Here is a 23,740-nt window from a genome sequence, read left to right as displayed (position 1 = left end):
ACAACCTCAAGAAGGAGGCTTAGAGTAAAGCTTTCAGAAAGACCCCTTCATCAGATTTCCTTCTACTCTTCACCCTGAACAAAGCCTTGGTTGACAATACAGAAATCTCCTTCTTTCTTCGGATTAAACCCCCTTTGCAGGAAAAGTATGCAAATGCTGTACGTGGTTCCCTTGTCTGAGACTACTCTAAACCAGCTATCTTTTCACTGTCTATTTTATTCAGGCAGACCATCCTGCTGGCTGACAGGGAGACCAGCCTTCCAATTCAATATCTTTCACAACACTGACAGTTGGATGCTGGGGCCTGCCATGGACTCTAAAAGGAGCTCATTTAGTCATAATTAACTATTCCCTGCATATTTCCTAAGGTATGGTAATTGTGCTAAAAGCCAACAAGTGAAGCATTCATTCTGCTTTTCTTTTAAACTTTTTCTTTTGATAGCACTCTTATTTTATTTTTCCCCTCCTCCTCCTTTTCTCTTTTTTTCCCTCTTCCCTGGAAACATTTGGAGTAAAGAAAAGAAATGGAGGTGGAGAAAGGGAGCTGCAGAAAACCTATGATGTAGATAGTTCAAAAGGCAAAGATTGCCATAAGATACTGGACCCCATGGCAGTGCTGAGCTATTCAGTTGGCTAAAACACAGAAAAGTTAAATGAGTAGAATAAAGCTAGTATTATTAATACAAAATGATGAGCTAATCTATTTGGATAACAGGAGAGTAATTAATTTGCCTAACTCTGCCAGCATCAAGTCTCAAAAAATTATTTGCTACATTTTAAACATTATTTTTTCTTCTCTAAAATACATACAACCAGTCCCACTGAATTCAGTGGTTCTAACCACATAGAAAAGGCAAAGAAAAATTTGATCGTAGATGGAGAACAAACATAGCACCACTGAGGTGTTACAACTTGGGAACCTGATATGGATCATTTACCTTAAAAAGCAAAATCTGGCCTTAAGAACTGTACTTACCTGATTATGTTCTGAATTAAGCAAGTGAAGGTCTGACAGCATCCACCTACTCACTAGATTTATGACTTCCTGGAATTTTGCCACTTTTCGAAAAGTGTGGAAGTGGTGAGCTGCCTGGTTCAAATGCGTGACAGCCCACAACCAGCATTACCAAATGAAGTTATTCACATTGCATTCTTTCCCCAGTTTGGGCCCAAGTTCGAATGCAAGATGCAGAAATTGTTGGTCTTGGCACAGAGACCACCATATTTGGGGGCATACGTATTGCAAAATGGAGTTGTGCCAAATAAAATGGAAACAACAATAAAAAATGGTAATTAACTCTTGGTAAAATATAACCCTGAATTTCCCCATATTGTTATTTTTCTGCACTATTTTTGGTGTCCAGATTGTGCCAGGAACTTCAAAGACCAAGTAAACAAGTCTCTAATCTATGCTGCTCGGTGCGGTGGTTGGCAGCTGACCTTGCTTGTGAAGACTGAGGTAAAACAGGCATTAAGTCCTTCAGCCTTTTCCCCTTCATCTGTCACTAGGTTGCCTCCCTGATCTCCCTCTTGTTGCTGACATATTTGTAGAAACCCTTCTTGTTATCCTTCATGTCCTTTACTAGAAACTCCAACTGCACTTTGGCCTTCCTGATTCTATCCCTGCATGCCCGAGTAATAGTCTTATACTCCTAGCTAGCTGTCTGTCCAAGTTTCCACTTCTTCTAGGCTTCCTTTTTGTGTTTTATCTCACTGAAGAGTTCCCTGATAAGCCAAGCTGGTCTACTAGTCTTTGCTAGTCTTCCTGGGCATCAGGATGGTTCATTCCTGTGCCCTCAGTAAGGTTTTTTTAAAATACAATCAGCTTTCCTGGACTCCTTTTCCCTTCATACTGGCCTCCCAGGGGATCCTACTCAGTTCCCAGAGTGAGTCAAAGTGAGTGAGTCAAAATTTGCTTTACCAAAGTCTAGGGTCCTTACTCTGCTGCTCTCCTTCCTTCCTTTCCTTAGGATGCTGTACTCAATCATTTCATGGTTGCTGCTATGCAACCCAAGTTGCCATCCACTACTACATTCCTCACCAATGCTTTCTTGTTTGTGGGCAGCAGGTCAAGAAGAACATGGCCCCCAGGTGGCCTCTCCAATACCTGCACCAGGAAGTTGTCTCCAACACTCTCCAAAAACTTCCTGGATTGCCTCCACACTGCTGTATTGCTCTCCCAGCAGATGTCAGGGTGACTGAAGTCCCCCCATGAGAACCAGGGGCTATGACCTGGACACTTCCACTAGCTGTTTGAAGAAAGCCTCATTCACCTCATCCTCCTGGTCTATAGCAGACACCCAGCACATCACTCTTATTGCTCACTCCCTTGACCCTAACCCACAGACTTTCAACAGGTCTGTTTCTAGATTCGTACTGGAGCTCTAAGCAATGAGCAACTCCTACTCCTCTTCTCCCCTGCTTGTCCTTCCTGAACAGTTTATACCCATTCATGACACTGCTCCAGTCATGCAAGCTAATCCACCAAGTCTTTGTTATTTCAATTGCATCATAATTCCCTCACTGTGTGAGGACTTCGAGTTCTTCCTCCTTGTTTCCCAGGCTCTGTGTATTTGTATATAGGTAATCCTCAACTTACAACGTTTTGAGTTACAACGTTTCACACTTACAATGTTTATAAATTGACACCCTGTTTCAACTTTCTGATTTCCGTTTCAATTTTACAACGCTTGATTCAACATAACACAATGCTAGTGAACAAGTTCACTGAGTTGCCCATCTCCCTGGAGAACATCTGTCCAAACTTCCTTGGATACTTTATTTAAGAAAGCAGATGAGACTCCAGAAAAACCCACAGCCAAGACTCCTGAGAAGACTCCAGCCAAGAGCCCTTCAAAAAGTCCAAGCAAGAGCCTTTCAAAAAGTCCAGCAAAGTCACCTCAAAGAAGTCCTTCTAAATTGATGATTGCTATTTACAACATAAATACACTAAGGTAGCTACATTACTCAACCATAATTGACTGAGTACAAAATTCTGGGTTATTTTTGGTGAAAATAGGGTCTTGGGCCTTGGTTCAGGAACCAATCCCCTATTTATAGCATTGCTTCCTATGGGAAAATCAGTTCCGAGTTACAATGTTTTGACTTAAGATGTGGCTTTTAGGAACCAATTGTGTTGGAAGTCTGAAGACTGACTGTGCAGACATCTGAGGTAACTAGCCAACTGCCCTGCCTCCTCAGGAAGAATGAGAAGGCATTCCCCGTTGCCCCCTCTTGCTTGTACTTCCTCCATGTCACCCACTTCCCCACTTACTGCAGGGATTTGGTCTCCATCCCCCAGTGAACCTAGTTTAAAACCCTCTTCACTAAGTTAGTTAACCTGTTTGCAAAGATGTTTTTCCCTCTATTCATGAGGTGGATTCCATCTCTCCCCAGCAATACTTCTTCTTAGAACAACATTTCATGGTTAAGGAATCCAAAGCTCTGCTGGCTACACCATCTGTACAGCCTTGTATTGATCTGTAGGATACATCTGTTCCTGCCTAGGTCCTTCTCTTTAACTGGACGGATTGAGGAGGACACCACTTCAGCCCCTGTGCCCTTCGCCCTTACATCCAGAGTTTTGTAGTCACTTTTGATCTGCTCAGGATCACCCTGGCAGTATCACTGGTGCCCACATGGATAGGCAGCATGGGGCAGTAGTCAGAGGGCTGGATGAGTCTCAGTAATCCCTATATGACATCTTGAATCTAGGCTCCAGGCAAGCAACAGACCTCCTGAGACAAAAGGTCAGGCCAGTAAATGGATGCCCCCGTCCTTTGCAGAAGGGAGTCTCCAACCACCACAATCCATCGCTTCCTTCTGGTGGCAGTGGTCTTGATCCTCCCAACCTTAGGGATGCCTGGCCTGGCATCTTCCACCAATGGAACATGCTCCTTCTCTTCTTTTGCTTGAGCTCCATAACTTTTCTCCAGACAACCTGCTGCAAGTGGAAATGAAGACTTCTACTTCCTGCCAGAGGTCACAAACTTCTAAGGTTCCACCTTCCTGGGAGTCCTCTTCCTTCTCTAGTACTGCCTCTGGCAGTCCTTCCTCCACAGTACTAGAGGCCTCTGCAACAGAGAGCTTAGGGGCTCTCTGTTCCTTTAAGAGAAGCAGCAGCCTAGCCAGGGAGTTCTGCAGGCTAGGCAGGGCACCTCAGCTGCAGGTTATCAGAGCAACAGGCTAATGGGGTAATTAGCAGGCACCTGCAGCCAGTCAGCTGACTGGATGTAAGCCAGGCCCTGGGAACATATAACACCAAGGCTGGGGCTGGCAAGAGAGTCTCTCCCTGGCAGCTACAGAAGAAGGAGCTCCTACCCAGGAGAGCCACCCAGGGATGCTGGGCTGACCACCTCACTGCCTGTAGGAACAATGAGGCTCAGGAAGGTCACCAGGAGCCCAGGTTGCTGTGTGACTGCATAAAGGTTTATACTCTTAAAGGGGAGGAAGGATGCTACGTGTTGTTGTTTATGTTACAGCCCAGGGGCCTGTGTTTATACTGGAGATTTGGAATGGGGTTGTAAGGGGTGGTTAAGGAGGTCCCATTAGTGCCCATGGGCACATAACTGCCTTGAGCCCAGCCAGGGGCAGGCTCAAGGCTCTAGTGAGTATTGGGCTCCAAAGAGGGGCACAGCACGAGAGAAGGCACAGCCACACAGGGGCCTGGCACCCAGCAGACATGGGCCAGCAGCCTGGTGATGGAAGGGACAAACGAGAACTAGTGCCTCAGAGTCAGGTCCAATTCAGTGGGGCCAGGCTAGAAAGCCTAGCTAGATTAAAGCAGAGGCTGAGGACGCCAAAGTCCCACACAGGGAACAACATTGCAGTAACACTCATGAGGCATGGGGCATGGTAAAGGGGAGGACTGGGAGCTACACAACTAGCCCTTAAGGTTTTGGGTGTCTGGCCAGGCACAGTTGACTGTAGCAGCTCAGCCAAGGGCCTGGGGTCTAGTGAAGACCAGCAAGATGCCAGGGACCCTAGCAGGGGTTCAGTGGAACTGGGGCTATGCAAAGGTCCATGGGCAGCCTCCCTATTGATCATTATTCCATCAAGGCTTGGCAGATGGCACCCTAGGGGTGCAAAAGGGCTCAGTCACAGAGCCACCAGGGGACATCACAGCCACCCCTGTTTCCCTGACATGTTACGGTCTCCTCCAGCAATGAACTGATGAAGTCTTTATGGCAGAGGATGCCTTGGTGCCTCACTACCTTCTCCTGTGGCTCTCTTGCCTGCTCCCTGAGGTAGTAATGATATCGATAATGTGCATCTGAGAAGAACTTTGCACTGTCATTATCTGAACACTAGAAAAATTCTGCAGTTACAGTGCTGTATTAACTCCTTTCTTAGGTAAACTAACAGTGTTAACGTAACTAAACGTTTAATTTTTTTTTTATGCAGGGCATACAATATAAGTTATCCATCTATTATCTTTTCTACAAAATCTGATCCATATTAGGTAGTGAAAGGAAAATCCAACAGCTTGTAGTTATTCAATAAAACAGGCCCTGCCTATTTCATTACTAACTTAAAAACTTACATCTGCCTTATAAAAGAAAAGGAGGATGAACTCCAAGAAATGTTGAAGAAAAATACATCCATACTTCAAATATGTAGCAAACATACCTTAGAATTCAATCAAAAAACTATTTAAGCAGTGCTGTCTGTGACCTGGAATAATATGTAACCTTATTAGATAGAAGCATGAATAAAATAAAATAGATAGCATAAGACCAGTATATTTTGTGGGAGAAGTTATTCTAAGAAAAGGCTGTTACTTTTACATCTTGTTTACTCACCCTAAAACAGTATTACTGTGTTTAAAAATGATTACAGCCTATTCTGGTGCCATTTAAACCAATGATGCTACTCCCATTTTCTTTAATGGGAAGAGAATTGGGCTCAATGTCTTATTATTTACTATACCATAATTTTCAAAATATTTTTTCCTATGTAACTTCATTTTCTCTGACATGCAATATCTAGACATTCAAATACACAATGGTGAAACAATGAATTGCTAATAACATTAATAACCAAGTTTCAGCTCAATTGATTGGGATGAAGGTTCTGCCTGATATTTTCGTATCACAGAATGTCTCCAAGAATACTGAGCATTTTATATGGCTGAGATTTTATATAAGTGAAAAACAGGCAAGAGACCTTGCAGAGTTGCATTTAATTTCATAAGATAAACTTAAAAGAAAATTTTAAACAGTATTTTTGAAAAATATATGCATTTTGAAGGCATATGGTTTTTACTGAAAATGAAATTATCTTGTGAAACTGGAATTGTATTCTGATTTTATGCAGTCTGACTAGCCATTAAAAGATAAACATGAGCTGTGTTATAATTCAGCCTGCAACTCAGACAGATTTCTAACAACAGTAGCTGAAAGAAAAAGAAAATAACAAATCATTGCAACCAAAAAACAAAAACACCAGCCCATAGTTACAGTAAATAGAGCCCGTATCTACCAAGTTCTACCAAATTGTTACAATTGCCCAGATAAACCACTGGTGAATATGTCAAGTTTAATTAATACAACATGACCTGATCATTTCCACAGTTAGGAAGAAAGAAGTTTGCATTCTTTAAATCCAGAGCTCAACCTGGAGATTATGCTAAATTGCTTCATTCATAGTCCACACTCCTCCGCACATGTCAGGAGGACAGCATTTGTCCCCTCTAGTGATAAACAAATTATACATGAAATCAATTCCACTTCACAATAATTTTCCCTATTGGGTATTATCTTTCCTCCTCTGGTCCCTCCAGTTAAGCTTGCATCCTGTAACTTGCTAATGAGCTGGGGGCTTTCTGTTCCAGGTGGCACCCCCTGCCTCGAAGTCATGACATTTCCCATTTCGAATGCTACTGGCATTTTTCGACAGCTCCTGCTAACTAGCCTTTTTGACCTGCACTAAGAGGAACTCATCTGATCGAATCCTCTAACCTGCCAATCATTCCGGCAAATGATCTTCACAGTCACTCCCAAGGCAGGAAAAAAATAGAAAACGCTAGTGAGAGAATGAGGGAGTAGGCATGCGAGCTGCCTCTGCAGCTACCTAATGAGAATACTTTAAGTCTCTGAGGCAGCTGAAACATTGAAAAACTGGTGGGAAAATTAGGACAGAACTGAATGCCTGGCTCTATAATTACTGATTTCTTTCCATCCTGAGATCATTTTTGAGAGCAACACCTCAGAGATGTGCCATTTTCTACAGAATACAAGTAAATTTTATCATATAAATAGAAAATATATCTGTTTTCTCTGCCACAATCAATATGCAAGCCTCAGAATTCTGCTTTGCCAAGTGGTGTTCTTTACAGAATTAATTAGGAGCTTTAAGCTTGTTAAATGAATGTCTGCACCTAGGGATGATTATGAATATTTTTTTGCCGATGTAAGCCATAAATAGCCTTTTTTAACCTAATTTACATGCAGACAACATTTACACCCTGTGTGTACAAATGTATGCACATAGATACATAAAACAACAAATGCAATTTGTACAGTCTAGATGAGGTCTTCTGGGTTGAAACCAACACAGTGGTTATGACAGTGACTGATTTGTTTTGGTTTTAGTTCATTTGACTGTGTGACAGATTAGGTGCTATTGAATTATTCAACTGTACAAGGACGTTGAAGATTTGCTCTTGTATAACTAACATTAATTTTATTCCAAAACAAATTCAGTAGGTGGACAGTTCAGATTGCAAATTAATAGATTTGGGGGGGGGTGTGTTTGTGTGTGTGTGTGTGTGTGTGTGTGTGTGTGTGTGTGTGTGTGTGTGTGTGTGTGTGTGTGTGTGTGTAACAACACTAAATAGTTAGGTGTTGAACTCCATAATACACATTTCTGGTAATAAGGTATTTGATGCATTCATTAAAGAATTATATAACAACATTACCAGTTGTCATTATGCTGTAATAATACATATATATTACACTGTACGTTATAGTCTTATTGTTCCTTCCTAGTTTAGAGAAGGAACAAGATATATTTACAGCAATTCATGTGCACAAACAATTGCTATCTACCTGTGACATAAACATGATCATCCACATTTACAAAGTCAAAATATGTATGTACTCAGAACTGAACTAAAACAGTATTAATAATTTATAACATACCACGGAATTATGGAAGTGTACAGTTAAATTCCCAGTTCTAAAGTATTAGATGATTGAGTTTCTCTGATAACGTGTTCTACTATGTCTTGGTTTTGGGAGAGTTTTATATATTATTCTGAGTACCTCGGGTTTTTTTACCTTTTATACCATTAAAACTATTTTAGTGTCATGGAAGCATGGAAACAAAAGTTAGGCTTCGCTGTAAATCAAACTCATGCAATTTTATCAACCTGCTCTTAAAAATATCACTCAATTTCTGGGTCATATTCTCAGTACCCATAGCTGAGTAATTTCACTTCCCATGAACTTCGTTAGGTGTTGCATGCACTGATATGATGGCAGGGTCTGGCCTTTTGTGGCTTAGTTCTTTGTTTTAGAGAATAGCAAACACCAAATTATGCAATAGAAATATTGATACAAAGTTCTTAAAATACTTATTCATAAAAGCAATGTCAGTTTGTAACATTCAGAGAGGGTTGCTAACAGATTTTTGTTTCATGGCTTTGCTGAAAGTAAATGTTTTATTAATTCTGAATGTTGCAAAATTATGCCTCTGAGGCAATGCCTCTCATTAGACTTGCTGTTTCTATAGGTTACAGGCCATGTGTCAGCACTAAAAGCCTCTGCTTTGTCTGGGAACCTCAGTTTCTCCCCTTCAGTGGTTCCACTTTTCCCTCTAGACAAAGCCCAACTGAGGAATCATGTGACAAAATAATCCTAAAGGAGAGGTGACCGTCCATGAGAGAATAGGGATAGTTTAAAGATTCTTTTACTTCACTTCTAGTCATTGTCATTTAGACATTGTCCTCTGTGCATTCAAATGTCATCCCAGACTATCAGCCCACTTCAACTCAAACAGCCTTTTATGCCTAGACACTTCTTAGAGCATCAACGGACCACAAAGACTGTCTAGTGGGAATTGGTTGCTATCCTAATATTAATAATACAATACAGTGCACTTAGGGCACAGAAGATTCCATCTTCTCTATCCAAAATCCAAGAACAAACAAACATAAAATGAAAAGATGGATAAACAATCTTATCTGAGCTTATGCATTATTGCAAAGGCCACAGATATCTCCACACTTTAACTGTATTATGTAGGACTCTGTTAAATTAAAAACCTATACACGAAAAATTAAAGTTGCATCTGCATAATGCTTAAGGGCAAGTTATCATCAGTTAAAAATGCACTAAAAATAGGCATCTAAACAAATGCATAAAAATATACTAATGTCCTTTGACTTAGGTTCAACTTTAATATTAGTGATATTTCTTGCCTAATCTGACAGATGCGTAAATGACTTGACTGTGGAAAAAATATAAACTCAAAAATATACCTATAAATATGCAAACATAAGTTCTCAACAAAGAATACAGGATATACCAGTACACTATCAAATTCATAGATCCTAGCGTCAGTTATTTGACATGCTAGTCATGGCAAGTGTAGCAGGTAACAAACTAAGGTGAGAACCACTGTTTCCAATTTCACCTTCCTCACTGCCTTTTTCCTTAATTTTCACAGAACCTCCCTTCTCCCCACAGCAGTACACCTTTAGGAGGCATCTTTCATTATACCTATCATTGTATCTTACCCATGGCTTTGGAAGTCAGTTTTGAAATTATTTAGTCCACTTTATGATCAGTATTTCTCTTCCCAAAATATTTCATACTCCAGTTTCATGATAGTTCAAGACTTTGAAAAAATAAATGCAACTTTTTTGCCATCTGTGTGCAGCATGTTGATCAAACACTACCCGAAGACTCAGTATTAAAGTCGAAGATGCTAACTATGGCCTCAATTCAGGAAAGCATGTCAGAACATGCTGAAGTCCCACTGGGCATGTCTACACATTCATTAATGCACCGTAGTTACTGCACATTAGATTTAGTATCTGTGCTAACAGATACTAACGCAATGAGCAGTAACTGTGCAACTATGCAGTAGCACTGGTGCACACCTATTTAGTGACACAAATGTGCAGTAGACTAATTCTACTGCACATTAGCACAGTAACAAGGTTTCTGCTGTGACGCACTAATGCTCAGTAGAAATAGTCTATTGTGCATTTAGCATCTTGTGTAGAAGCACCCACTGACTCCCAGGTTGCTGTAGAGGGGATATACTAGTTTGTTGGCAGGTGCTCCATCTACTGTCACCCAAAATAGCTCCTGTCTGGAGTATATATAATGTAGATGGTCTTAGGATGGCTTGCTGCACCCTGGGCAAATATCACACTCTGAGTCCACATGTAATGGACACAATCAGCTCATTGAATTTGGTGCATTTTGAATGGTTGGTTGGACTGAGAGCAGTATTTGACCTATAGCATCCATTCCATACTAACAGGACTAAAATAAAGAAATCCTTAGGCCTCAAGATGAAACTAGTCTAATGTCTGAAGCTTTCCTAAACAAACTGATAAATATATTAACATTTGAGGCTTTTCCTAGCAATGTGGAGGTCTTATTGTTTTCATACCTACTAAAACAAAGTAGGAACAGCCCCACAAACTATTATGTTACCTGCATTATGATATGTGTGTAATAATACACTATTAATATTTTAAACGATAGTGTTAGAAAGCCACAAAAAATCTCTGCAGTTCTCTCTGTAAATTCACTACTAATCAAACAAAATTAGTGGTACAATTGCAGCTCCATTTAGTACTGAACTTCTTACTGGACTCAAACACAAATTGCTTTCAGCTGCCCTCCACAACTGCATCTTATTAGCCTTTTCACTAAAGCCAATTTATGTAAATCCAATATTATTAGTTAAATAATTAAAGTAACCATCAACTTCATTTGCTTTTAAGAGATGCAAAAGAAATTAAGACTTTAAACACCCCATCTGCAGTACTTAGTCCTCCATCTTTTCAACTGCAATCTACATTTTGATTGCACTGTACATTTAACATTTCTTTATGTCTATTTGAATTCAATGCTAAGAAAAAAGGTGCATCTTTAAAATAGCATTGTGCACACTTGTGTTTTTATAACCATTACTTTTCCTGCAAAGACAGGTTTGTACTCAAATTAGAAAAACTGTGAAGTGCAAAATGATATGGGTTGCTTTCAGCTTTTGATTAAATCAACAGCAACTACAAAATCAAAGTGTAGCTACCTCATGGAGGACCCTTTTTTTGCTGTATTTACAATAGTTTTCTCCACATGCTGTTGAGATCAGGAATGAAAGAACATCTCTCCAAGGTGAATGAGCAGTTATGGGACACAGAACAGGGAAAAACAAGGAGCCAATGAATTATCATGGCTTTCCAATACTGACTGACAACATATATTCCTGATCCACAGCTTCCTAACAACTTAACTTGGCTGAAGCTCCCAAAAATGACATTCATACACCACAGGGCTGGAGAAGGTTAAGAAAAACATTTCCATAATTTGTAAATATTAAGGTTAAGAAAAACAGTGAAAATGAGTCATGCACTGCTTGCTTTACATATAGATTACTATACTGAGTTTCTGAGCATTGCTAAGCAGTGTGGCAGCTCTTCAAAAATTAGCAGTTTTTAACATTATAAATAGGGCTTGGTTTAAATTGCAGGTCCAGCTTGCTAGTATCATGGCCCAATCATGGCAGAGGCCACTATTTTCACACCCAGATTGTGGCGCCCACCCCACAAGTGGACCACAATACTAGCGATTGGGGGTGGAGGGAGGGGGCAGGGAAGGAGGGGAGGATGGACTCACCTGGCAGTGCAAAGAAATGCCACATGATATGGCCATTTGCTCGGAAACTCCCCAGCAAGCAGTTTCCTTGCAAATCACATTTTATTTTTTTTGTGAAAAATCACTTAATTTCATTATTTCCAGGAGAGATGTATAATTGGGATTTAAACCATGCCCTAATTATAAATAATACACACTAGGCTTTATTGTGCTTTATATAGCTGAGATGACCTGAATTATGATATAGCTTCTTTGACTGCCTGGGCTCATATCAACTTCTGCTTAAATGGAAACAGAAGAAAGAATTCAGCCCCCGCATCTGAAATTCAGGATTGCCAGAATACATTGGTGCTATGGAGAAGGAATGCAAATAAATCCTACATGTGAGTAAGTGAGCAATCAAACTTTTCATTTTGTTCCCTAGTCATGTCAAAGAGATTTAGCAAACCAGGGAATCTCACTATAGTAATACAGGGTAAATACTTTAAAAGCATATTGTCGCACTCTGGCTTTGAGAGGCACATAACAGCTCAGAAACACCTTGGGTCTTTGCCCAACCAATCATATTCTAAACTACCACCAAAGAACATAACATCCTACCTTGGTGACGGGTAATGTTCTGCCTTTTGGATTACTATTGGACTCATCATTAAATTACGGTGGGCATAATTTTGCTCATGAAAGGGTAAAAATGGCTGCAGATCTTCTTGTACTCCTATTTGGTCAAGACAGAAGTTAACAAGGGGGAATGGTATGACACCACCAATTTTCCTTTCATAGGTACTGACTGGCACATTTTCCCCCCACTCATATATTGATTAAAAATGTCTTGCAAGAAGGAACAAAATGTTGCTTTACCATAAACCTCCAAGACTGGATGTTTGGTTGTAGTGAAAAGCTTCCCTCACTGCATATGGGGGAAGCTCAGCTTCTACAGTCCCTCTGTGATAGGTGTTTATATGAACACTGTCTCCACCAAACAAAGGTTTCATTTATTTAAACAGGAGTTTTGGGCGGCTGCACTTTTGAGAGTTAGGTTAGTGGTGTCTAGAAACACCCTTGAAGAAACAGGTACGTAGGTTCCCAGGTATATATGTTCCTATTCATTCCATTGCCCCCTTCCTGTTATTTGTCTACAGTTTCTGTGAGAGCTACCTATTCCTCCCCTTATTTCCTTCCATCAGCCCAAATCCAGAGCCCATGTCTACACTGTTTTCTGACTCCTCCTCATTTCTGGTGTTATCCCTCCCTTGTTGAAGTGACCATGTTTTGTAATGTCTCATTTTTACTGTGCTTTGCCTGTCTGTTGTACTCATCTGTTGTGGATTGTCTTATACTTAGATTGAAATATTAAAATTTGGCAAGTGTTTTGGTATTTTATGGGATGAATGAACCTATTCTGTATATATATCAGCTGTTACTGTAGGGGCGTACCAATGTCATCATACAGGCTCCTTTTATGTCAGGACTGTGCTTGGCTCATTGTACAGAAAGAGAAATCCCTTATTTCTGTTCATGTAGGTATTCAGTAAAAATGATCTACATTTCTGTGTTCGCATTATTTAAGTGCTTGCTTTCAAACAGGATCTTTCATTGCAAATTGTGTACAAGGGAAAGATGAAATGTGTTTGGAGGTAACAGAAATGAGAGGCTGTACCTAAGCTTCCAAACAAAAGGTCTTAGCACAGATGGGCACATTCACAATTTACTTTAGATGAATGATATGTCACACTGAAACAGGCAAGGTTGAAGAGACATCTGCAGGGACACAGCTCCAGGAAAAAGTAGGAATTAGCTTGTCAATAAAGATGTAAACAGGGTGCTCTGAGGCAGCTTCATTTCTGACATTATAAACTCTTAAATGGTTTGCTAGAGAAGAGCACGTGCAATAATTGGGGCAGGCTGCCAGGACTGAACTCTAATGACTTCAGTCCTTAAAAGTCACTATTTGCCTTACAAGACCCCCTCCCCCAGGCACACACCCTTACAATTCATTCAGGAGAGAGTCTATATCTGATAATGCAACATCCCTAGACACCTAATAAAATTCAACAATATACGTAATAGTTTACATAATATATTAGGGTTTTTCATGACAGGTGATACACTAGCATTTTAATTTCCCTCACTTCTCATTTGTACCTTGTTAAATGTTTGATGCCAACAATTTTAAAGAACAGCAAGAGACCTTTTTAACATTCAAAAATAGAAGGGCAAGGTAAATGCATTTTGCTGTTTGACCGTTTTATGATTGGGTTACATTTTAAAATAACAAAGCCAGCATGAGATATGCACTGGATGTTTCCACAAATTATTAAGAGCATGAGTGCTAATACAACTCTTGCCAACATTGTACAGATTTGGAATTCTGTGGCTGTGAAAAAAGATGTCTAACTTCACTTTTAAGAAGTATTAAGCTGGCAAAAGGCTTGTTGGTACAACTGGAAAAGGGGCAGTGCTGCTTTAAAAGAGGAAAGTCCCACTAATCCCACAGGCTGGACAAATGCAAATGGACATTTCCAAATTAATAGGAAATTAGTCATCCATTGAATTTAACTTACATTTGCAGCATGCCAGGTATCTCCTTTATCCTGGAAGCACTTACATCCCTACTGTGCTATTAGACTATCTGATACTGTAACCAGCATATTCAGTGCTGAAGTATGTGGGTCTGAGGGGCAAGAGATTCAAACCAAACTCAAGCAAAACTAAAGCCATGCAAGTGGGAAAGGAAGTATACTGATAGGAAATACTCCTCCCATTAGGGGTAACAGACCTCCATTGGTCATGGTGGTAAAAACTTGGTTTAACTGGACTCATTTATCCCTATATACAAGCCTACTAGCAGAAGTAGCAAGAAATGCCTTCTTTTGTCAATACCTCTCTAGGAATCAATTGCTCTCTCTATGAACCTGCTTGTCACAAAGCCTTCCTGCTGCACTAGCGAGAAGCTTCCTACTGGCTTCTGTAAACTCAACAGCACAACATCCCAAGTTGTTAGTCCTATTGTTCCAACCCACCTATTCTCTTTGCCTAGGACTTACATGTGTCTGCAAAAATCTTTGCTCAGTTTTACATCCTTGAGGATAAGTCGTCTACAATAGAAGTGGACTTAACCTTTTTTTCCTCTGTTCCAAACAAAAATTAAAGTAAACATTGCAATCAGAAGTTCTACCAGATAAGCACATCTTACCTGCACTCTCTGTAGTAAGTCTAAGTATTCTTCAGTGCTTGCTGTTTGATAGACTTTTGCCATAACTATTGTTTTTCCCAAAGACTTTCATGCTCTCTCCAGCCTCTGGTTGTAATCTTACATTCGGTACAGTAAAAATAGAGGACACTGTGGGGAAAAGTGGCAGTTTAAAAAGTTACGTTTGTTGTTTTCTTATACAGTTTTTCTCTTTACAATATTCAGTTAATATTCAAGGCAGACATAAAAAAATGAGCAGATACAGCTATATTTGTACTTCTTCAAAAAACTGTTTTTAAATCTTCAACAAGAAGGGAATAGGATAGATTCTGCTGAAGGTTGTGTTAGGAAAGGTTACAAAGTTGTAACAAGTTGGGTTTCCAGTTTGTTTTCTTGTTCACTTACTCAAATGTATGATTCACATTTTTATGTACGATTCACATTTTTCTATCATTTTTGAAGTAGCTTTAAAACACAGCAGTATGTCTAAAATAAGACAGATCTAGTCCATAGACCTTATATATTCTGTTTTCTAATCTTTACTGTCTGTGGAACTAATTATCCATATTTACCTTCTTTTCCTTGAAAAGGAGAAAACTACTATGGTAAGGGCCATTAAGACATGTTTTAAAAATAGGTAGTTTATAACTGAAAGGAAACCAAATGTAGTTACAGAATATATGCCTGTTCTTTCAGATGTGTAACTGATAAGCTAGAAAAATCTAGATCAAAATTTCAGGGTAATGTCAGGAAAGTAATTATTAATGGACATGACGATATTAGCTGAGAATGTCAAAGAATGCAAATGGTCAAGAACAGAAACTGATGAGATTAAACCCAGTTCTTCAGACTGGTTGAGAGAAACCATAGTCTTTTGATACTTTTTTGCAAACATTAGTGCCTATGTATAATAAGATTGTTACTATCAAAAATCTAATCTATGGGCTCACGTGATTGTAGGAGCAAAATTACACATGTGAGTTTGGAGTTTAGACCGAGAATCTTATAATTTTCTTTGTCCGCCAGATGATGGAGACAGTGTTGCATTGCCCACTTCAACCCCTAGTTTTGACATTACATATCCCCATATATGGAACTAATAACACACATTGAATATTGTTTTCTTGTTTTTTTTAAATCAGAAAAAATGTTATAAATTATTTAGAGAGGCAAGGACTTTTGTGGGTGATATCTTTAATTGGACCAGCTGTATAGTCGGGAGGGACAGTTCATATCCAAAAAATGTGTCTATATCCCTCCCAACTATACAGCTGGTCCTATTACAGATATCACCTACAAACATCCCCGCCTCTCATTTTTCCTAGACCATCCTGGCTACAATATCACCCTAACCTTGCTACAAATTATTTATGTATTTATACAACTACATTTCTATATACTCACTTCAGCATAAAAGTAGAAAAGAGTGAAGACTACAGTTAATTATTTTTAATAGAAAATGCAATCTGACACATTTAATATATGGGTCTGAGGTGATTACAAGGCTGTGTTGTCTTGGTTGCACTAACGTACTGTGCTGTATTTCTAGAGTCTCCCAGCACCATTTTTCCATTGTATGTGTTCATTATGGCTGCTTGCAGATATTAAAAAACAAAACAAAACCATGCTTTACTGGAAGCAGCAGTGCATTACTTCACCCTGGCTCTGCAGCATCTGTATAGATCAGGTGCTTCAATAAGGCTTTTCGCCACTTTAACTAAAGCTGATTCAATCAACTATTAGATAAGTGCCAAAAAAGCCCCAGTGAAGTGCCTGATCTATACAGATATTAGATGAGCTGGGTCCAACTAAGGCACTGCCTCTTCTGGGCATGTCTGGGACTCAGCACAGCGATGTGCTGAATTTAAAGTGCCATTATTTTTAGTGCCTGCAAGAAGCTTATGTTTCTAACACAAAAAAATATTTGAGGCATTTGATTCAGTATATTTGCTGCCCTGAAACTAGAGTTTCCAACCCATAGGAAAAATATGACATTTCAAAATGTTTTTATTCCAAAATGGAACAAAGTCAAAATGTTGAATTTTAACAACTACATGTTGACAATGAAAAAACAGTTTATTTTTATAAGGTAAAAGAAGTATAAAATAAAATACTGAACACTTAAAATGACAGACACAACATAAACATTATAATATAAAAGTAAAAAAATTAACAAATTGAAACTGTTATTTGACACGGTTTTTAGGAAAAGAAAAGCATTTTTTTTTCCAAATTCAGTGATTTATATTTCCAATGGGAAAGTGTTAGGTCAACTTTTTTTTCAAAACCAGTTCTAACTTTAGAAACCCATTTCTTTTTCCCCACATTTTTTAATTCTTCACAAACCATCTTTGCTAGAACTCTTAGTTCCAAATTTAGCTTTAGGACTTTGTTGAATAATGCTAAATATCATCCATTAAATGGATTTAAAAATCTGTGTTATAACATTTGAATGCAAGGCAGTTGACTGTATTGTGTGTGAAGTGCTATTGCACTTACAGAAAAATAAGTTTTCCAGAAGCCTAGATAAAGTATTAACCTAGATAACTAAAACTACCAAAACTAGTCATTTTCAGTACAAAGTAAATATTTTCCAAATTCTCCAAAGTATATGATTTCTTTGTTTTGTAAATATGTTTACAAGTATATCCAAGTTGTATTAAATAGAAATGATTGTACTACTTGATACTGGGATTGTCCTTTCTTGCATCTGGATTTATGCTTCATAATGATTATCTACTAGACACAGAAATAGTCTTTCTGTAACTCAAAAATTTTACTGGAGGCATTTAGCAGAACCTTGCTTTAAAATATAATGATTTTTCATCTTTATTCTCCCCCCTTCAAAAGGTTTCACTGCTCCTGATGTTTAACGTTATGCAAAGACGTGTTTCTGCCAATGAATATCGCCTTATGGTTATGCTTCTGCAAATAACCTGCTGTGAGCTGATAAAAGGATTAATGCAGCCAAAATTCTTAATCTGTGAAATTACAAATTAAATTCTCATATTAAAAATACCACCCTGAGGTATTTTTTGTGGTTTTAATTCCCCTCTGGTGTTCTGCATACATTGTGCTTGCTAATGACTAGGACAAGACTGTCTCTGTTGGCAGCCTGCTGCAGAGTGATAATGTGTAGGCATTTACTTCACTGATAGAACTGGATTTAACCACTGACTGATAAACTAAGTGGCAAGTGGGTAATAAGTCCATATTAACAGAAAAGTACTACTACAGAATTCAGAATTCATAGACTATCAAAATCCTGGCTTGACTATATCATACAGTCAGACAGGATTGAGATGTCACCAATGCAGAGTGATTTTTGTTTTCCAGTGGAAAAGGGGTAACTGACTGTCATGTCTGATGTTTCATTAGTCACGAACTAATGAATCTCTTTGCATCATACTTCCAAGCAAAGACAGTTTCTCAACAGCCTCACTAACTTGCACTGAAATGTTTGGATTTTCAGCACTTGTGCAAGAGTCAAAAGCTGGGTGGGTTGGTAGGAGGGCTCATGTGGGAGAAGGTGAGGGTCTTAAATCCAGAAATCTGAAAATAAACTGAAAATCTACTTGCAGTGCAGCATGAAGTGGAAAATATAACCTGTGAAAAGTAACAAGTTTTACATTTTTCTGTATGTTTACATTCTACAAAATGGAGCTGTGTCTTATTGACTAGGTTTGCTGGAACACTAGTCTATCAAGATGGCTCAAAGTGTACTTATGAACTCCAGCCAGCAAATATAGAAGATGGCAATAGAGGTGTGAAGATGTGGGTTGGTATCCACGGTTAACTTCCAGTTGTCACCATGCTGTCAGTGCAATTTTGCTGTTGCACAGCAGCGTTTTTGCCCCCAACACGTACTGTCACCCAGCCAGCATCTGGGGAGGCTACCTTGGGTGCCTCACCCTAGTTACATTACTGGATAGCAGGCTATTTTAGTGATGCAAACAAAATCTATTATTGATTACAACTGCAATTTTTCCAAACTTAAATGCCCAAATCTCATATCTGATAGATCAAATCAGCAATGTTTAGGCTCATAAATGCCACAGTCACATTCTCATATTGGATTTGGAACTCCTACTAAGGGGCTTGTGTTTGATAACTGAGCACGGTATAGATGGTTACAGTGCAAGATTACATTTCATAAAATTGATGTAAATAAAAATCAGAAGACAATTCCCCTGTAAAACATATTTATGGTAACAAAATGGTCTCTGAATCAAAAATACATCATTATGATGCATTCAAAATAGGTTTTTTGCCAGATTTCATACTTGTGATTTTTTTAGCACTCTGGAAAAAAGATAAAGCCATCTGTGATATAAGTACTTCACAAACATTTAAGCAATTAACAGCATGTGTGCTGAGAGGAGCATTTTGGTTAAGACAACTGAAATGCATTTTGTTTAATAAGACAAAGACGTGTGTGAATACTGAACGCATTCCCAGCTAATAAAATAAGCTGCAAGTCGTCTTATACATTTCAATTCAGCAAACTGACCAATTGTCTACTTTGTGTTTTTCAGTCTTCCAAATGCCAGGTCTTTTTAAAAGGTTATTGTGATAATGTCTGAGAATCAAACATTGTTGGATTTTTATCCTGCATGCTGCAGCTAGTTAAAAAGTACTGTATGTTATGAAATGAAAAGCACTAAATATGTAAATTGTATTTTTCCTTTTGCTTTATGACAATTCAGATAATTCTCTTGGCTGCACACATAATCAAATACAAAGATAGCTAGCTGCAGACTGCAGAGCAGAGATAGCAAAAAAGAATCCATTTTTCCTGTGTCAAGCAAACTGTTCAATTTTAACTACAGAATTTTACACATAGAGACACACACACTCTTGCATGGGCACACACATGTACACACACACCCCTGATTTCCCTGTTTTTATTCATCTTGGAGGTTTTGTTATACTTACTATCAGTTAGCTCCCATAGCCGTGGGGGCAGATCACTGAAATACTCATGGCTCAGGGCTGCCTGTGCTGACAATCTGTTCTTTGGGAAACACTGGAGCAGTTTGGAGGCCAGATCTTCTGCATGATTCATGTAGCTTAGCCTGAAACACAAGCAAGAAGTAGAAAAAATGCAAACACAAAAGCTGGTTACTCACTTTACTAATATTTATTGTAATCTTTAATTACAGTAAAAATATAGCAACTTACGTGTTGGATACAAGGACTGACAATTTTACCGGTTCAAAGACTTATATTCAGTGTTGGATCAAGGCCAAACAACTACAATTCTTAGATTAAGGGACTAAGGAGACTTTTGTGGACCAGTTTCTTGTAAACCACTAGTACCATAACTGTGCACAGCATGTAATTTCTGTACCATATATGCTTCACCTACCAGTGGAGGTTCACGAATTAAGAGCTCTTAAAAGCATGTTATTCTGATTATCATTTTGGTTTTTTTCCTCCAATACACATTTTATTTAAATAGGCTGATAGCCTGGAACTGCTAGAGATGGAAACAAATTATTAGAACACCTAAGACAAATTCTTAGCTTTCAAATAGCAGTAAAAATTTCTGAAAGGCTATGAGATACCAACTTCTAAAATCAAATTCTGTTTACCATACCAGAATGGCAGGGGGTTTCGAGTGGAGTCCCATAGGGGTCTGTGCTGGGTCCACTGCTGTTCAGCATGTTTATTAACAATTTGGATGCTGGAATGGAGCTGCTTGAGCAAATTCACAGACAACATAAAACTGGAAAGAACTGTGAGGATAGAAGCACAATTCAGAAGGATCCTGACAGACTGGAAAGCTTGGCTAAGGCCAACACGATGAAGTTCAGTGCTGACAAATGTAGGTGCTACCCATCAGGAAGAATCACAGATTTGATATGAGCCTGCAATGTGACACAACTGCATTAATACAGGCATTAGGTACAAGACATGGAAGGTGGTAGTGCTTCTTTACTCAGCACTGGTTAGGCCTCATCTGGAGTACTGTGTACAGTTGTGGGATCCACATTTTAAAAAGGATGTGGAGAAGAGTGGAGAAGTTAGAGAGGGTCCAGAGCAGGGGCGGGTAATTATTTTGGGCAGAGGGCTGCTTACTGAGTTTCAGCCAGCCATCCAGGGATGCATGTCAGGCAGCCCAGGGCAGATTAATATTGATTTTCTAAAATTTTTAGGGGCTCCGTGGGCTGGAGAGAATGGCCTGGTGGGCTGCATCTGGCCCATGGGCCACATTTTGACCACCCCTGGTCCAGAGGTTAATGACAAGAGAGATAAAGAGCCATACAAGGAAAGGTTAAAAGAAATAAGCATGTTCAGCTTTCAGAAAAGGCATTTAAGAGGGGCTATGATAGCCATCTTCAAATATCTGAAGATGCCATAAAGAAGATGGAGAACACCTTTTCTCTGTTGCTGCTGGAAGCACAATGCAGACCAATAGCTGGAAGTTGCAGCAAAGTAGGCTTAGATTGCCTATGAGGAAAAACATCTTCACTGTTATGAGTGAGGCAATGGAATAGACTGCCCAGGGAGGGTTTTCAAAAGGAGTTTGGATAAGTATTGGTCAGGGATGATCTAAGAGTAACTATGCCTTGAGTGCTCTATAAAGAACAAAAGTTAGAAACCCAAGAGCACCCCCATCCACATGGCTTGCTGGTAGATAATAAGAGCTATGCAGTTTAAAGCACAGGTGTCAAACACATAGCCTGCAGGCTGAAATCAACCCCTGTAGCCCAATCATCCAGCCTGGCACTTCTGGGCACCAGAGGTGATCAGTCCCCTTGACCTGCTGGCAACACTCCTACCAATGCAGCCCAGTATGCCATTAGTTTTTTTGGCAACAAGGGCACACTGCTGGCTCATAGTCAGCTTATTGTCTACTGTAACCTGAAGGTCCTTTTCAGCAGAGTATCTGCCCAGCCAGTTGGCCCCCAGCCTGTACTGGTGCGTGGGATTGTTCCATCCTAAGAACAGGACTTTGCACTTGTCCTTGTTGAACCTCATGTGATTCCTTTGGGCCCAATCCTCCAATTTGTCTAGGTCTCTCTGAATCCTAGCCCTACCCTCCAGCATATCTACTACTGCCCACAGCTTGGTGTCATGTGCAAACTTGCTGAGGGTGACTCTATGCCATCTTCCAGGTCACTGATGAAGACACTGAACAAAACTAACCCAAGGATGGACCCCACGACACTTCATCTGATACTGGCTGCCAACTAGACATCCAGCTATTGGTTATTACCCTCTAGCAAAAGACACGATGGTCCAGACAGTTTTCTATCCACCTTACAATCCATTCATCCAGCCCATACTTCCCTGGTTTGCCTGAGAGAATGTTGTGGGAGACTATCAAAAGACTTGCTGTAATCAAGGTATATCACATCCACTGGTCTCACTGCATCCACAGTCAGTCACGTCATCATAGAAGGCAATCAGGTTGGTCAGGCATAACTTGCCCTTGGCAAATTCATGCAGACTGTTCTTAATCAATTTCTTTTGTTTTCCTCCAAGTGCTTAGAAATGGATTCCTTGAGAATCTTCTCTTTGATTTTTCCAGAGACTGGGATAAGGCTTACTGGTCTGCAGTTCTCTGAATCCTCTTTTTTCCCTTTCTTAATATGGGCACTGTTTGTTGTTTTCCAATCATCCAGAACATCTCCTGATCACCATGAGTTTTCAAAGATGATGGCCAGTGGCTCTACAATCACATCAGTCAACTTCCTCAGCGCCCTCAGGTGCATCCCATCTGGCCCCACAGACCTGTATATGTTAATCTTTTCTAAACAGTCCCTAACCTATTTTTTCACCACTGTTGGCTGCTCACCTCCTCCCCAAACTATACTGCCTGGTGCAGTAGTCTGGGTAGCTGACCTTGCCTGTGAAAACTGAGGCAAAACAGACATTGAATACATCTGCCTTTTCTGCATCCTCTTACAATGTTGCCTCCTGCATTCAGTATGGGACCCACATGTTCCCTGATCCTCCCTCTTGCAACCAACATACACTTGTAGAAACTCTTCTTGTTACCCTTACATCCTTTGCTAGCTGCAACTCCAATTGCACTTTGGCCTTTCCGACTTCATCTCAGCATGCCCGAGCAATGCTCTTATATTCTTCTCTAGTTATCTGAACAAATTTCCACTTCTTATAAGCTTCCTTTCTGAGATTTAGTTTACTGAAATGTTCCCTGCTAAGCCAAGCTGGTCTTCTGCCATACCTGCTAGTCTATCCGCACATTGGGAGAATTGGTTCCTGCATTCTCAGTAAAGCTGCTTTAAATTATAGCCAGCTCTCCTAGATTCATCTCCCACTCAGACTGGCTTCCTAGGGAATCCTGCCCATGAGTTCCCCAAGTGAGTTGAAGTCTTCTTTTCTGAAGTCCAGGGTCCTTATTCTGCTGCTCTCCACCCTTCCTTTCCTCAGGATCCTGAACTCTATCATACTGTGGTCACTGCTGCCCAAGTTGCCATCCACTACTACATTGCCCACTAATTCTTCCCTGTTTGAGAGCAGCAGGTCAAGAAGACATTGGCCTCTAGTTGGCCACTCCAGCACTTGCACCAGGAAGTTGTCACCAACACTTCAAAAACTTCCTGGATCACCTGTGCACTGCTGTATTGCCCTCCCAGCAGATTTCATAGATTTCATAGACATTAGGGCTGGAAGGGACCTTGGGAGATCATCGAGTCCAGCCCCCTGCCCAAAGGGCAGGAAGTCAGCTGGGGTCATAGGA

At 39.8% G+C, this 23,740-nt stretch overlaps 1 protein-coding gene across 1 annotated transcript in view; it reads right to left on the bottom strand.

Annotated features, from left to right (window-relative positions):
* The window catches only part of CDK14 (cyclin dependent kinase 14), a 506,952-nt gene that overhangs the window by 77,809 nt on the left and 405,403 nt on the right, over positions 1-23,740 (bottom strand). The window contains exons 15-16 of the mRNA XM_019530589.1: positions 19,963-20,102; positions 15,031-15,177 (exon numbers count right to left, since the gene is read on the bottom strand). Coding sequence (XP_019386134.1) covers positions 15,062-15,177; positions 19,963-20,102 — 256 coding nt within the window. The 3' untranslated portion in view covers positions 15,031-15,061. The remainder of the gene's footprint in view (positions 1-15,030; positions 15,178-19,962; positions 20,103-23,740) is intronic.

The sequence above is a fragment of the Crocodylus porosus genome, unplaced genomic scaffold (genome assembly GCF_001723895.1).
Source record: "Crocodylus porosus isolate Cpor-Errol unplaced genomic scaffold, CroPor_comp1, whole genome shotgun sequence".
In the NCBI taxonomy this organism is placed as follows: Eukaryota; Metazoa; Chordata; order Crocodylia; family Crocodylidae; genus Crocodylus; species Crocodylus porosus.
The sequence above is the reverse complement of the archived record's forward strand: the minus strand, read 5'-3'. Positions and strand labels throughout refer to the sequence as shown.